The sequence below is a fragment of the Triplophysa dalaica genome, chromosome 9 (genome assembly GCF_015846415.1).
Source record: "Triplophysa dalaica isolate WHDGS20190420 chromosome 9, ASM1584641v1, whole genome shotgun sequence".
NCBI lineage: Eukaryota > Metazoa > Chordata > Actinopteri > Cypriniformes > Nemacheilidae > Triplophysa > Triplophysa dalaica.
Window position 1 is genome coordinate 18,493,720 of NC_079550.1, and position 16,848 is coordinate 18,510,567.

The 16,848-nt window shown below is 37.9% G+C and overlaps 2 protein-coding genes across 3 annotated transcripts; one reads left to right on the forward strand and one right to left on the reverse strand.

Moving 5' to 3' along the window:
* The first annotated feature begins 661 nt into the window (after positions 1-661).
* On the forward strand, positions 662-13,619 carry vwde (von Willebrand factor D and EGF domains). 2 transcript variants are annotated; one of them, XM_056757709.1, is made up of 32 exons: positions 662-930; positions 2,038-2,228; positions 2,768-2,999; positions 3,191-3,256; positions 3,418-3,650; positions 3,721-3,810; positions 3,902-4,031; positions 4,355-4,569; positions 5,104-5,177; positions 5,258-5,534; positions 5,684-5,880; positions 6,346-7,154; positions 7,720-7,856; positions 8,349-8,495; positions 8,573-8,677; positions 9,243-9,357; positions 9,480-9,730; positions 9,974-10,193; positions 10,283-10,432; positions 10,518-10,604; positions 10,775-10,918; positions 11,010-11,381; positions 11,454-11,552; positions 11,630-11,725; positions 11,829-11,924; positions 12,044-12,139; positions 12,227-12,322; positions 12,442-12,537; positions 12,663-12,758; positions 12,892-12,987; positions 13,176-13,273; positions 13,365-13,619. In XM_056757709.1, the coding sequence occupies exons 1-32, from the start codon at positions 852-854 to the stop codon at positions 13,371-13,373; spliced, it is 5,199 nt and encodes a 1,732-aa protein (XP_056613687.1). In that variant the 5' UTR covers positions 662-851; the 3' UTR covers positions 13,374-13,619. The 2 variants fall into 2 exon arrangements, 1 of the variants encoding a protein (XP_056613687.1); XR_008907563.1 differs by lacking the exons at positions 12,663-12,758; positions 12,892-12,987; positions 13,176-13,273; positions 13,365-13,619 and having other exon boundaries at positions 11,833-11,924; positions 12,442-12,536.
* Positions 13,620-13,989: 370 nt separating this feature from the next.
* Positions 13,990-15,671, reverse strand: seraf (Schwann cell-specific EGF-like repeat autocrine factor). Its single transcript, XM_056757584.1, has 5 exons — positions 15,443-15,671; positions 15,127-15,222; positions 14,869-14,973; positions 14,471-14,566; positions 13,990-14,116 (listed from the first exon to the last, which is right to left on the reverse strand). Exons 1-5 carry the CDS (start codon positions 15,663-15,665, stop codon positions 14,004-14,006), a joined length of 633 nt encoding a protein of 210 aa, XP_056613562.1. The 5' UTR covers positions 15,666-15,671; the 3' UTR covers positions 13,990-14,003.
* Positions 15,672-16,848: the final 1,177 nt, after the last annotated feature.

The window sequence follows — 16,848 nt, forward strand, 5'->3', positions numbered from 1 at the left end:
CCTTAAATATATTAAAACCTTATTTTTGTGAGTGGATAGCCTGCCACAGTGCCTGTGATTAACAACTTCAAAGGCAATTTTCTCAATATCTAGATTTTTTTGCTCCCTCAGATTCCAGAGTTTTAAACTATTGTAATTCCGACAGATATGGTCTTATCCTAACAATCTATACATCCATAGAAATGTTATTAATAATTATTCAGATTTCAGATGATGGAAAAATCTCAATTTCGAAAAATGCACCCAAAAGACTGGTTTTGTTGTCCAGGGTCAAAAATATGAGTCAATCATTTTTCATTAAGGTATATATAATATTGAAATGAACAAATGCAGATTACAATGGTTTGTATTATAAATGTAATCAGATGTTCCTTTATGTATTGTGTTTTGGTATGTTTTCCTGTAGGATTTAATGATGTTCTACTTGTTCACATCCACCAAATAACATCCCACCAACACCATAAGAACCCAACGCCAGAAGAGACCAACAGACACCGTAGTAAAATTCCCATTGATTCCATTAGAACAATTGTTTTGCCCATATGATAGTACTGTGTATAATATATAGAAACAATATACTAGATGTTAGTAAGGCAGGGTAAGTGTGTAACATTAAATAAGGGGAATGAGGCATTATTGGGGGATGCTCGAGCAGCGGGAGGAGGTGTGTCTGTTAGGGAAACAACCTTTCACCTTAAAGACATCTGAATACGTGTTACTATATTCTTTATTACAGACTTTATTTTCTGTAATGTGCAATAGCGTGACATCATGCTGTCGATTTCCGTCGGAACATAAAGATTGAATAAGTGCTTACGACATCGCGCTTGAATGCAGGATTGGAGAGAGAAATGCGTCCAAAACTCTGTGTGCCGTTTAGCTTCGCTATTATTTTTGGCATTTTAAACAACACCATCAGATGCCAAAAAGGTAAGCAGATCGATTCATGTTCTATTCATCTTACGTTAACGTTATATTTAAACATTTGCGTCAGGACACATAGTGTAGGCTACTCTAGAAAAAAGTTTTAGGCTGACGGGAAGACAGGTTTTCCCCTTGTGTAATATTAAAGAAACACATAAATTGAGAGTAGGCAAGCTCTAACAAAAATATTTGATATATCTAAATGGTTTAAGGCATTAAAGGGCTCTTAGTATAAACTGTTGTGTTGGTTAAAGAGACGTGTGTTTGTGCGCGCGCGCGCGTGCGTTGTGGTGCATATCTCACCAGATGTTTCCTGTTTGGTTAAACAGTGGACGAAAATGATCAATATTATTTTCACAGTTTGGGCTCAGAATGTAATCTTCATGCTTATTATGGAAGCCCTTCTTCTTATAGAATAAACTATAACAAAACTTGGTGACGTGGAGTTAAGGAATATAAAAACAATTATAACAAACAAAACCAGTCTTATGGGTCAATTTTCCATAAAAGCTGAATAAATAAGATTTATATTGATGTATGAGTTGTTAGAATAGGACAATATCTGGCTGAGATACAACTGTTTCAAACTCAAGAATCTGAGAGTACAAAAATCAAAATGTTGAGAAAATTCCTTTTGAAGTTGTTATCAGGGGCACTGTGGCAGGCCATCCACTCACAAAAATAAAGTTTTTATATATTTATGGCAGGACATTTAAAAAATATCTTCATTGAAACATGATCTTTACTTAATATCCTAATGATTTTTGGCATAAAAGAAAAATCGATAATTTTGACCCACACAATGTATTTTTGTCTTTTACTAAAAATGTTCCCGTGCTACTTAAGACCAACTTTGTGATCCAGGGTCACATATTAGTTTTATTGGAAACTAAAATGTATACAATGTGTTGGTGGGATCATCTGCGGAAAGGAACCAACAACATTTAATCCTACAGGAATATGACCCAAAAATACTGCATAAAGTAATTCTGTAATGGTTTTGAAACAATATTTGTAATGGAAATCATTAGAATCAGTATTGTTTTTTTAGGAGATGATGTTGCAACTTAGTTGTTAGTGTGGTTTAAAGTTTGTATTTGTTTGTTTGTCTAGTTGAACCTCCTGAATGCAGTCGGGGTGGTTACACCGTTCTCCAGAGCCCGTACAGAAGCACCACATTCAGCTCACAACATCTGCTCCAGTCGTCTCTGCAGGAGCTCATTTGTGACCATTCACTTGCTGCTGGATGGTACCAGTTTCAGATCTTTGATAAGCCAGCCCGTATGCCCACCACATGTGTGGAGGTAAAGTAGATCTGTTAAATTAGCCCAATCTTCCTTAACAACATCCACCTTATTTTACAAGATGGAGCACATTTTTTCATGACCGTGGAGAGACATTAAAGAGATAGTTTACCTAAAAATAAAAATGATGTAATCGTTTATTCATTCTCATGTTGTTTAAATATGACTCTTTCTTCTGTGACACAAAATAATATATTTTGAAGAATGACTTGGAATTTAATGGAAGTCAATGGGGTTCTTTAGTTACCAATTCTTCGAAATATCTTCTTTTCGGTCCTGCATAGCAAGTCGTACAGGTGTGGAATGACATGTGGGCGAGTAAATGATGAAAGAATTACATTGTCGGTGAACTGTCCCTTTAAGTGTTCCTAACCTCTACAAAATAATCGTATGGCCTCAACATTGAGCCGATGGGAAGCTTATCAAGAAGTAAAAACTTACATCAAGAATTAGAATAATAAGCCACATTAAATGATGTACACCGACTTTCTATATGAAAATGCTCTACTTAGTGTTTTTATTTCACGGAAACCCAACAGGTGAATCGTTGTGGAACACAAGCCCCCATATGGCTCAGTTTGAGTGAGGGAGAGAGTCTTCCAGGCCCCCTAGAGGTGAAAAGTTTGAGGGCCTGTGCGACCTGGCAGTTCCTCGGAAGTGCCAGTAAAGATTGTTGTCTTTTCCGACTGCCCGTCACTGTACGCAATTGTGGGGACTTTTATGTGTACTTGCTTCAACCAACGCAAGGATGCATGGGCTATTGTGCAGAAGGTATTGTGTTTAGCATTTATAAGGTATTAGAGATTGTGATATGGTGAAACAAAACTATAAAAATAGTCAGAGAGAATTGTTAGGAGTTCATCCTATAGTTTTGTCCAAGCCTTGTCCAAATGCATTTTTTCAACAAAAATTAAGGACTTGAATGACTTAATATGTGCTTCATGATGTGTTGATTTGTGCAGAGATGTCCGACTCCAATCAAACAGGATGTGAATCAAGACAAAGAAATAGTGACGGGTCCTGCAGCGGTCAGTGCTTTTGAAATACAGTAATCTTATTTTACACAAAATATGCACTAGTCACACAACATGCTAGAACCAATCAGGAACATATGTGTGGTATTGCAAAACGGTGTACTGTAGCTTTAAATTACCTGCGCTATTAAAGCATTTTGTGTTTGGTCTCTCAGATCCACAGCCCCTGTCCTCTTCAGTACCACAGATTACTGCTGATATGTTGGGGATCGCCGTGTACCTGAGATGTGCGTTCGATGACAGCAGTGGGAACAGCTCTCTGGGTTTTATAGTGACATGGCGGCGACTGTCGCCTGAAGGCAACAGAGAGGAACTCAGGAAAGACAACACAATCGAGACTTTTGCTTTAATCGAGCTGGACGGGATTAACCTGCGTCTTGGAGACAGGGTAACCACTCTTTTCATTATTCACATTTACTGTATTTTCATGAGCTGCCATTTATATATCGTTGTCTCAGATCTCTTGCAGCGTGGCTAGTTTTTTTCTGGACTCTCCAGATGTACAAAGTCTTCCCGTGGAGAGCGAAGAGTTTTATGCGGGGATTCAAGTACGTTCTTACACTTATAAACACAATATTTGCATGTCAGATTGTATCAATTTCCAGTAGATGTAATGTATATTTATTAATTATTTTCCAGCTGAAACCACAAGCGTCCTCTATTTCAGAAAATGGAAAGGAGTATGAACTAGAAGCGAGGAGCACTGTGCCTGTGCCATGTTCTTCAGAGAGATGTGTTGTGTCTTTACATCTTACCACCAGCAGTCAAGGTAGAGAACGTTCAGGTATCATATTTTGCTCAAAAATGTAAGAAAATCAAGTCTTTTCTCGTTCCTGGAATTAAAATGAATCTTTATTCATATTTAATCAAATTTATATACATTTAAATTTAGAATTTACATGAATACAGTAAGACTCTGACACAAATATGTTTTGACCCATAACTTGCGATATAGTACTAAATACCATACAGCCTTTAAGGTCTAAAACAAAAATGTCCACGCGATTTAGAAATCCTGCTGTTTTACCAGAATATTGAAAGGTTTGATCCAATATTTGAAATCTTTGTAAATATGACACTTTCCTCGTACAGGTGAGGAAGACCTGGGTACTGATCTAGTCCTGTCATCCTGCGAGGTAGAGCTTCCTCAAAGCAACTGTCGTAATGGAGTATGTAGCAAGGCTTCCGTACACTACAGTGCAGTTAGAGATATATGGCGGGATGGGGACAGAAGTACAGAAATACATGTCAAACCTTTAATCAGCAGCAACTTCCTCTGGAACGGATACAGACCTCAAAGTGTGCAGGTGGGCACATTTTATTTATGCATTGATTGAACATATAGGTATCCTGGCACTTATGTATTTGCATACACATACTGTACATCTTTGAATATACATAAAAACATGGTCCTGTAATGTATTCTGAATGTCATCTGCTATGGAGTTGTGTTAATATAAATACCTCAACATCTTGCACATATCACACGTGTACAACATGGCATCTCAGTTCTTTTTTTAATCTAAAATGTGTGAATCAATGAACGCTTTACATGAGGACTTTTTCCATCAAATGGTCTTTGTGGGTACTTTACGAAATACTTATTTATTTCTTAAGTACAACTTTTTCAATTTTTACTTGTAAGAAGAGCACTGAGTTACAAAATATCATATTTCAAATTATTTACAAAATGTGCCAAAGAGCAAATCTGAGCAAATCTGACCCTTTGTTAAAAGACGCCCCAAATTTACAGATTTGATCAGAATAAAATCTTTTAATTTGAATTGATGGTTTAAGATTTTTTGACTCTATAAACACTGAATCTAGACCTTCTCTTTCAGATTCTTGTAAAAGACGCTCCCCCTGCGTACTGTTACGTTTTTACCGACCCTCACATCATCACATTTGACGACAGGTAAAAGCTTTAAATAAATAGACATACATTATATGACACAAGTAAAGCGTTAATCGAACAAAAATCATCTTTGTCTACAGGAGGTACGACAATTACCAGATCGGCACCTTTGTGCTGTACAGGAGCACGGCTCGGCCGTTCGAGGTGCACGTTCGACAGTGGGAATGTGCTAGTATGACGGCATTTCATACGTCATGTGTCTGTGGCTTCACGGCCAGGGACGGGGGTGATGTCATTGCCTTTGACATGTGTAACGGCTTGCCGGGAGAGACGAAACCACGTCTCTTAGTAAAGAGAGGAGACTTGGTTAAAAGTGGCATTCGCATCACAGAATCCTACCAGGGCCGTAAAATCACGGTATGTGATCATTTATTTTAATAAATAAAACTAAAAACATGCTCTAGAAGTTGAAAATTAATAGTGTTAGGTATAATGTAAGCAAATCTGTAGTTACGTTCATACTGTATATGACAATAAATATAAGCTTGCTTTTTATAATCGGTCAGATTACATTCTCATCCGGGGCATTTGTTCGAGTGGATGTGGCTGACTGGGGAATGAGTCTGACTGTGAGAGCCCCGGGCTCTGATCGTGGCCACACAGAAGGTCTCTGTGGAAATTATGATGGACAACCAGACAATGACTTCCACAAAGAGGGAGGAGAGACTGAGAAGGACAGCGCTTCCTTTATCAATGCATGGAGGTGAAACTTGATTTTGTTTCATATTAAATATAATATTAATTCATTCATTAATAATAATTTTAAGCACTTAAAGCGCTTTACAGAGCGTTGTTTAAAGATCAAAGCAATAATTTAGGTTAGTGACATAAATGGCTGAGACATGATATTTTTTCACAAAAAAACAAATAGCATTTTTCATAAACGTGATTTTTTTGTTGCAGAACAATTACAAATATTGAGCGACAAAAAGTGTTGAATTCAGTTAGGATGAAGTGAACAATACATATATTTTTATGGCTGTTTTGATATAAAAACTGTTTTATTTTTTTCATTGGCAGAGTAACAAAAACATGAAAACCATACAAGGGTTAAAAAGCATTTTGTGAAACATACGTTTAAAACCGTGCTTATTTAACAACAATTTTCTTAAGTTGTGAAGGACCTTAGCAAACATCTTATTGATTATTATGTATTTTTAACCCTCAGGTTAGCACCCAGCACAAGCTTGTTTGATAAGATCCCCACCTACGAAAGCAACTCCGGTCTCCGCCAGTCATGCCACTGCCAACAAGAAAAACCCAAGCCACCTACTGGAACATTTCCCAAGTGTTCTGCTTTTACTCATGTCCGATCTCCCTCCATCATCCCTACACTCGATGTGACTTCAGAATACAAGTCTGCGCAATCTCCTCGAGTGGTGTCCATCCTTCCCGGCAGATCTGCCCAACACCGGCCATCTCAGGGTAGCAGATCAAGGACCCAAACTCAGAGGCGTGTTACGAACCCCCAAAGATCTCAAACTCAAAGACGTGTTAAGAGTCGAGAAAAGCGTCAGGGTGGCTATCACAATGTAAGAAAGTCTGACCTGGAGTCTTCATATAATTTCCCAGAAGACCATTCTTCTAATTCACAAGAAGCACCGGCTCCATCTTGGCCCACCGAGTCGGGTCTGTTGGAATTGGATGCTCGGCGGCTTTGCGAGGAAACGTTACGTAACTCCGCTATAGGAAAGGGTTGTAAACGTCTGCTAGGACAGGTGTTAGAGCAGGCGCTTGAAATGTGTGTCATGGATCAACAGTTAAAAGACGATCAGGCCTGGTTGGGTGCCACCGTGCCCCTCCTGGAGAATGAGTGTGAGAGGAGGGTGGTGGAGGAAATCAGCAGGAGGAAGGAGCTCAAGGACGTTCAGACTCTTCTCAGGTGCCCGAGCATGTGCGGTGGAAACGGACAGTGCACAGAATGGGGCTGCTCGTGTTTCCCTGGGTTTGGCTCGTACGATTGCAGCCGGGTGTCCGGTGAGTGGATATTTGGTAGACTTGTATATGCTATATACCATTTAAAACCAAATGGCATATTATTGGCTTTTTTCAAATTATTATTAGTATAGACTTTATTTATGGTCATAATAATTCAAAATATTTGTGTAAGAAATTAGCAATTTATATAGAATTTTACATACATGATTCTGTCTCTCAAATTTATATCTATATTTTATGTTGTGTTTTTTGGCCAATTTTTTTTTCTAAGCAAAATGTTAATGGGTGCAACTGCCACCTATTATGTTGGGGGGTCAACCAGTTACAGGCACTAAATTATTTACAATATTTTCCATGTGTAATATGCAAAAAAATAAAATGAAAAATTCATGGGAAATTTATGATTTTGATTATTAATAATTGGATAGTTGACAAATAAACCGTAAATGTGTCCTATGGCAAACATTTTGAAAGAAAAAAACTTACAATCTCTCTTTGCTATTTTATATTTAAAATATTAATTATAATTTTATAATATAATATCTTATTAACAGTTTGTTTTCAAAATTTCACCCATGTACCCAAATGTGTTTTTCTCCTGTAGATGAGACCCCAGAGATCACAGAGTTGGAGAACGGAGGGCTGTGTGATGTTCGCTACGGTGTCTGCTCCTCTGTTAGAGTTCTTGGTCTTGGCTTCAAAAAGTCGTACAAGCTTAAGTGTGAAGTTGTGAAGGAAAAGGTAACAAAGAGCGCATCATATTATTATTATTATTATTATGTATGTAATGTGACCACCAGGGTTGCCAGATCTGCGTAACAATACCAGCCAGATGACCTATGGGAACGAGCCCCAACATAGCCCACGACCCAGCCCAAATATCAAAATTTATTGTAAACTATGGTACTCCAATAAATAATATGCACATTTTCTAAAAATAAAAAACACTGTATATTAATAATCATAAACATTCTGTTTTTACAAACCAACAATATCTATCCAACTTTAACCTGCATAATACAAAACAACCCACCTGTTTAAAAGTAGCTCAATTCTGCTGGAAAAAAAACGCAGACCTGGAAACCCTGATAATCGCCTCTGATATAATTTAGCTTAATTTTTCATTCTGTAAATACATTTTATAGGAACCACTTAAAATGACATTGACAAACAAATTGTCTTGTGTGTACAGTATATTTCCCTTTATGTGTGTTTGATTATTACTTTGTACAGATAATAGATGGTGAATGGTCTTTGGACGATGCTCATTTGGTTTCTGCAACGTTTCAAAGCACTTCTTCACTGGAGTGTCAACTTCCTGTAGACGATTCACAATCATCTACTACGTCACACCCATCAGTCTCACGCTGGCAAATCAAAGTTAATGTTAATGTGGTTCGTTCTTGTGTTCCGAATCAGTACAAATGGATAGAAAGTAACTTCTGTTTGTTCTGTAGGTGTCTAATGATGGACACAGCTTCAGCAATGCAAAGATACTGACTCTGTTTGATGGCACGTGTCAGATTTGCACAGTCAGCTCTATGGTTATCTGCACCCTCAAGGTACGTGTAATAAATAAAGTGAAATGCATCCCATAATATTATCATCACCATTACAGAAAGGTTCAATTTATCCCAAATAACCAAATTCGAACATATTTAAATAGTAAAAGTTCAGTTTCATACATAAAACAGGCACACTTACATAAGTATGTTATAAAATCCAGTATATTGTTCTTTTGTCCTTGTACTACATTTTGAAAGGAAATTTAATAGAATAAAGGTTGTGTTTCACCATGATCTGTAATTTGTTAAAATGATGTTCCTTCTGTAGCTTTTAGTCCGCAGGTGATACAGATTTATTGCACATTTTTTCATGATTGTTTACACACACTGTTTATTTTTTATCATCATGTGTGCTTCGACTTTAAAAACAGGAACAACTTAGCATTTTGTCTTGCCACTATGTTCAACACTTTTATTTCAGTCTAAAATCAATCAAAGCGTGCATTGTTCTAATACTGGAGGTCTCTTACACTTTTTAAAACCAACAAGAAATGTTTGTCTTATTTATCCTTCAATTTTATTCCACCAAATTGTCTGTGAAATATTGAAATTATCTCTTCAGAACGGAACTTGTAATATTGATGGATTGTGTTATGGAGAGGGAGATCACAGCCCGAATAGCCCGTGTCTAACCTGCAGACCCAATCTTTCCAAATACGGCTGGTCTGTTGCTGAGAGTATGTTTGTATTATTATAAACTCTATATTTATGTGACTCATTTTGTTTAAAAAGTAACGTGTGTTGCAACTAAAATAATATATGGAGATGCAGGTTGTGATGTCCTTTATTTTGTTCATAGAAAATGAGCCACCAGGGTTATACGCAGGCCAAGAGAACCTGAAGACATTCAATGGAGAGAATTTTGTCTATCAGTTCTCGGCCACTGATCCCGAGGGTTCTGCGGTTCTTTTCACTCTTCAGTCGGGGCCCAGAGATGCTGTTCTCTCTCCAGCCGGTCTGCTCATGTGGAAAGCCGTGTCTTCCGCACCAGTGCCCTTCGAACTGTCTGTAACTGATGACTGTAATGCAGAGACACGGGTGACGGTACCGGTGAGAAAAAAACATCTAATAAATATATTATGAAATAGTATGAAACTGGATATTAATTAAGTGCATCTACTCTTGACCCCTAGGGGGTGCCAACTGGGTTTAACACAATGTCAGAATCTTTACATTTTGGTAATTCATTATAGGGTTAGTGAATCAGTATTGGTGAAATAAGTTGCACTGACATATACATAGAAAATTATTTTACTTCGTATTATATATATTTTTATATTTTTATATCTTCAGATCTCAGTTCAGACTTGTGACTGTGAGCATGGAGGGTCCTGTGTGACCAACATTAACTCCCCGCCGGGCTCTGGTGAATACCTGTGTGTTTGCACTGCTGGATTTTCGGGGCGGAGGTGTGAAATGGATCTGAATGAGTGTTGGTCAAACCCATGTCATGCCGGCACATGTGTGGATAAAATAAACTCCTTCGCGTGCATCTGTCCAATGGGCCTCGAAGGTAAATCTTGTAGATTATTGATACCATTAATGTATTGCACATATAGAATAAAGAATACGATTATAATATTTCATTGTGATTCTCTCCAGGTGTGATCTGTGATGTGGATGTTGACGAGTGTTTATCAGCTCCATGTTATCCAGGTGTGGCCTGCAGTAACACTGTGGGCTCATTTGTGTGTGGACCCTGTCCTGACCACCTCACCGGGGATGGGAGAACCTGCCGTGCGATTTTCCCCGGTGAATTTAGTTTTAAACTCGAATGGTATAATGGCTGTTTGATCAGGAAAATAACACGTTTATTTTACACTCATTTTTGGAAAAGCTATAGGTAAAATCGACGAAGATAACCGTGGAATTGATTTACAACGTGAGATTAACCATGGTTCCTTTAAACCAAAGCCTGCTGCAGGTGAGTAAATAAAATTGGCTATCACGTATCACTTTCACCCTCTAAAATGCAAAATTTGTGTGAAATGTGCGTTACCCCTTTTCTCTTAAAAATTAGAATAAAGCAATTTTCTTTATTTTAATAATATATATCCACATATAGTAATTCAATTCTTTGTGACCACTCTGAAGGCCAGAACCCATGCTCCAGTCGTCCTTGTTACCCTGGAGTCCAGTGTTTTGAGAGCACATACACATCTGATGGTTACATCTGTGGTCCGTGTCCCTCTGGGCTCAATGGCAATGGACAAACATGCACATCACGGACAGCAAACAGTCAGTTAATTTGCAAAAAATGCAACAAAAAAAACTTTTATGATTTATATTTTATCCTTCTGAGTAATATTGTGTGATCTTTACCATGCAGGGCAGACATCAGTTGAGAAGGTAAGCGACAAACTTTCCGATGTCACTGCGTCTTTGGCCACACCTTCCCTTACCAGAAAATCAAGTGAACTGCCTATTGGAGCAGAAACATCTTCCCCCAGCATAACATGGACCCAAGCGATTGACCGAAAGACCTCGCAAACCCTAGACAGGAAAAACCTGAATGCAAAATCAACTTTAAACAGAGTAAAGCTGAATGATGGAGAGTTTGAATCTGCACTCATTGGGGATAACGGAACCTGTGCCGAGTACCCATGTTTCTCCGAAGTGCCTTGCGAACCCACACCGTCCGGCTCCTTCAGGTGTGGCAGCTGCCCACATGGATACGAAGGAAATGGAATCAACTGCAAAGGTGAATACATCATGCCGATATATCTTTCTTGATTCCTGATATCATAACATTGTTAAAACATTATTTCCGCAGCTGTGTGCCGTCACCCGTGCGGGCGAAATATGGAGTGCTCGCTGCCACCTAACACCTGCACCTGTAAAGAGGGTTACACAGGATACAACTGCCACATCGGTCGGTAACCTTGCATATTACCTAAGGTATATTTTAACATTTTGTGTTATTTTTACATTTTAAAATTGTCCCGGTAGCTGTGTGTCGACCAGACTGCAAGAATAGAGGAAAGTGCGTGCGGCCCAACGTGTGTGAATGTCCCCTGGGTTACAACGGAGCCACCTGCGAGGAAGGTAAGCTGCCTTAATAAACTTCATTTATATTCAAGAATGTATGCCATTTTAACACAACTCGGACTAGTATGTGTGAATTTACACTTGTTGTCTTTGTTCTAAGCCAGCTGCGATCCCCCTTGTCAACATGGGGGGCGCTGTTCATCCAGAAATCTCTGCACTTGTCCTTATGGCTATGTGGGACCAAGATGTGAAACCAGTATGTGCACATTTTTTCCATCTCACTTCTCGGAATAAGAAATAAGGATGATAGATATATCATATACTATTAGAAAATAATCGTCTGCTGTATAGTATAACACAGATATATGTTTACAGTGGTGTGTAACAGACATTGTGAAAATGGTGGCGAGTGTGTTTCTCCTGACGTCTGTAAGTGTAAGCCGGGCTGGTATGGACCAACGTGTTACTCAGGTGTGCTTTTCATCAAATATTTGTGCTTTACTTTAAATTTACACCAAAAAAAGATTAATATATATATATATGTATGTTTGCTCCCAGCTGACTGTAAACCTGTGTGCTTAAATGGAGGAGCGTGTATCAAACCAAACGTCTGCGCTTGTCCTAGTGGCTTCTATGGTTCACAATGCCAGATTGGTACATCATTTTAATAACAAAATGTTATTTATTATTTATAATTCTGCTTGATTAACCTATTTCATTATTATGTGATCGTTACGATTTGTGATATAAAATAAAGTGTCTATGCTCTACAGCACTGTGTAATCCGCCATGTAAAAACAGAGGACAGTGCATGAGAAACAACGTGTGCTCGTGTCCTGAAGGATACATCGGAAAGAGATGTCAGAAAAGTGAGTATCCTGTAGTGTACTTAGCTAAATTTTTAGTTTTTGTGGTTTTATCTGTGTATTCAACAATAAATCTAAGGATGTCAATATAATATATAGTTGGCCACTTGCGACATGTTCACTTACAGGTGTGTGTGATCCCATGTGCATGAACAATGGGAAGTGTGTCAGTCCCAACACCTGTTCCTGTCCGTCTGGATGGAGAGGAAATATTTGCAATATACGTAAGTATGGACTATATATGAAGAGTTTGGTTCCAAAATAAGACAACTCAGTTTTTTTTTTCAAAAATCATATTATTATTCATATTATTATATCACCAAAACATTTTGGGGTTTTTTATGTGCGCGTGTGTAGCCCTATGTTTACAGAAGTGTATTAATGGTGGAGAGTGTGTTGGGCCGAACACATGCCACTGTCTGGCTGGATGGGAGGGTCTGCAGTGCCAAACTCGTAAGTCCTGATGATTCTGAATAAACTCATTCACTGAAATCTGTTTTAAGCTCAAGAGTCCACTGCTTTAGCTTTGTTATGTTATAGATGGATTACATTAATGACATTGTTACTGTTGTATTATTGAAAATGCCTTCAAGAATATTATTTTTTAAGATATTTTATACTACTGGTTTCTTTTTTAACAGCAATCTGTAGTCAAACATGCCTCTATGGGGGGAAATGCACATTCCCAAATTTCTGCCACTGTCGCCAAGGTTACACTGGACATTCATGTGCTACTAAAGTAAGGATTTCTCAAAAGCATTGGCTTAAAGCTATAACAAGGTTTGTAAAGTTATATTGAAATAATTCACTTTTTGCCATTGTCCCTACAGATCAGATGATGTAGACGCTGACAGAGCTCATACATTATGCATCAGTGCCTTAAAACTCCAGAACGCTGAAAATGAAAAAAGAATATGCACCATGTCTATGAAAATTACAAAGTATTTTGCGTGTCTGAATGTGTGTGCGAGTTTGTGTGGATGTCTGCAAACATTTTGATGTACTTCATTTTTACATGGTTCAATTTTTCTTTTCTTTTTTGTTATGCAGAGCACAGATTTTAAAGGGTTTGTAAAAATATTTGACAGTTTTATAAACTGGTTTTAAATAAATGTAAAAGTATATTTGTATTTTAGTTTGCCAAAATTAAAACAGTTCATCTAAAAATGGTTCTGGGTATCACTTTTATCCATAAGAAAGTTCACAACAGAAGTCTCAGTTGGAATGTCAGTTTGGAGACTAATATCATTCATTATAATTAAATACACTGAATTTTTGTACTCATTTATTTGTTGTTCGGTAAAGAAATCAAACAGTTAAAAACACTACTTAACAATACAAAATAATGTGAATTCATTTGGAAAACACATCACACGCTCACATGCTCAATACATTTTGACAAGGAAACACATCACTTTAGCACCACTTTGAAGATCGCCAGTGAGGTCAGAGGTCAGACCGTTATGACATCAGACATGTTTCTTCTTCTCCTCACACAGCGGGCCGGAGAACGGAGCTCGACAGCGACAGGTGTCGGGCGTCACACACTTCCCCCCATTCTTGCAGGGTCTTTTACACACAGCTGCACACAGACGCATTAGAAGACATTTGGTGAACAGACAAACATTTGTTCACAGTAAACAGGGTTCAGTTTAGGACGAAAAAAAGAAATTCTTCCATCATTTAATCATATGCCTGTCAAACATAACGTTCCTTTCCAAAATATTTTTGAAGAACATGGTAACCAATTTACACTGAACCCCATTGACTTCCATTGTACGGACAAAAAAGCACTTATCTCACATTACTCAAAATCTTCATTTCTGTTCCACAGAAGAAAGGCGTATGTAGGTTTTCAGCAATTAAAGAGCGAATAAATTATGACAGAATTGTTAAAATAGGCCTAATGGGACCACTAGGTCAGTAAAAAACCCACCATTATGGCAGGCCCCACCAATCCATCCTTCTGGACAGCTGCAGATTCCGGGGGCAACACAGCTGCCTCCGTTCCTGCATCCCTGTGGACAGATCGCTGCAGAAAAACACATTCTCACCACACTGTTTATCAACACTGTTCTCTGGCTTAAAACAACGTCATATAAATATGTATAATCTTATACAATCCATAGATGTATCCATATAATCATTGTATATGACGGAATTAAGAGATTACAAATATGCAAAAAAAATTAAGAGACAGGAAGAAAAAGCTCCTTAAAGTAACAAGTAGATGGTTTCCCTTCTAACAATGTGTCTAAATCCACTCAATGAAACTCTCAGAGTACAAAGACTATGGTTTATAAAATGTAAATAACAGTATTAAGACCAACAAACCATCTTGGCATCTGGAGCCGGTCCAACTAGAAGGACAGATGCATTTCGCTTCTCGATTCACAGCAGTGCATTCACCACCGTTCCAACATCCACCATCACAAACCACTGTCCAATACAAACACATGCATTAACGCAACACATACTATCCTTAACATAAAGTGTGAAAATATGTGAAAAAGATATTCTTTTTTTAATTTTGCATTCTTGTTCAGCTGGCAAAAACTTTTCTATAATCATGAATAAAGTTAGTTCACTTACCTTTATGACAATATATTCCTCCAAATCCTGAAGGGCATCTGCATTTTCCAGGTCTCAGACACTCTCCACCATTTTTACACTTTGGATGACAGTTTGCTATATGACGCAAGTATTAGTCACATCAGATTTAGCTTCTACATCAAGGATTTAGTTGACTCTCATAAAAATATTTTCTCAGTGCTGTGTATTATATTTTCTAAACATACTCAATTACTGAATATATATAGAACCAGAAATTGGTTCTGAATTATTGCAATGTCTCTACAAACACAACACATCACAACACACCGTGACTAAAATGGATAAGTTACATCACCATATTGGCATGTCTCTCCCTCATATCCTCTCATACAGAAGCAGGTGTTGTTTCGGATACAGATGCCAGCGTGTTTACAAGGTGGTTCGCAGGTTGATTTGGGGTCAAAGATGAATGGAAGAGCCACCCCACGGGGGCCGTCAGACCCTCCCATACAGATCCCAGTCAGACTGACAAGTGCAGCCACCAAAAGCTGCAGAGATGTACAGCAAAGCACTTCCATTTTCAAATCCACACTCTCACAAAGAACCAGACGGACTGAGACAACAGGAGAAAGTGTGTTTGGATAGAATACAGCACAGATACTCCCCTCCTGGAGAGACGCAGTGCTGCAGGAGACACAGATGGTAAAATACTAACAGGGGGATGTGAGGGTTATGGGGTTCCATTTAATCATGTTTTGGAGACAAATCTGTACCCAAAATTAAACAGAACCTGACAAATCTAAGCCAAATCTTCCTTTGGGACCTCATCATTTGCATAAGCACTTTGCATAAACTTTTAAGTTTTCATCTAGGATTAGGCCGGGAGTGTAGGTAAGGCTATAGTATTTTAAACTAGCTGTGTATAGGGGTATATGGAATGTGCTCATTAAGAAGGTAAAATACATTATGTTTTATGATATTATTGAAAACATGATTGACAAACACGTTTTTGGAAATGTTACATAACAGTCATATGGTTACTTTGTAGCACTTTTGTTAATGTTTTGGAAAGCAATGCCTCACAGAATATTCACCTCCCTGGGATTGTGAGGAAATGGATTCTGCAGATGTCTTGAGTATTTCTCTCCCCCTGAATGCAATTCCAGCTCACAGTTTTCATGCTGCCAATCCATTCTCAACTATCACCGTTTGTATGTGTGAATGCAATAGCTAATTTTATAAATTATATTCATGATGTCTCATTGGCCAACATTTGGTGGCTGTAGTGTCATACATACAGGTTTTTCCTTTCACAAAAAGAAATATTGTAACTATATCTACATTAAATTGATGGTAATTCCTGTTCAATCTGCAGGAAATGTTACAGACTCTTAATTGTTCCAAAGAAACTTTAAAGTGAAACCATAGAGCTGCAGTTGTGAGACTGTAATGACATTGACAGATGTGCAGAGCCCCTCAGAAGATGTGGGACTTGGGGAAATGTAATGTTCACATTGCATACAGCCTTAGGGGCCAAACATAATGTTTTGTTTCTGAACTTCTTTATTTCAGATGCAGAAATTAATCCAACAGAAAATAATAAAAATAATAAAAGAAACACTGGTTTAATCCGAGTTAGGATTTAATGGTCCGGGTCATTGAAACATGCAAAGGAAACATACTTCTATTTAAACAAACAAGGGCAAATTTTTATTGTTAGCATTTATGCGAATGCTTTGAATGTTTTGCATGTTTCGGAAC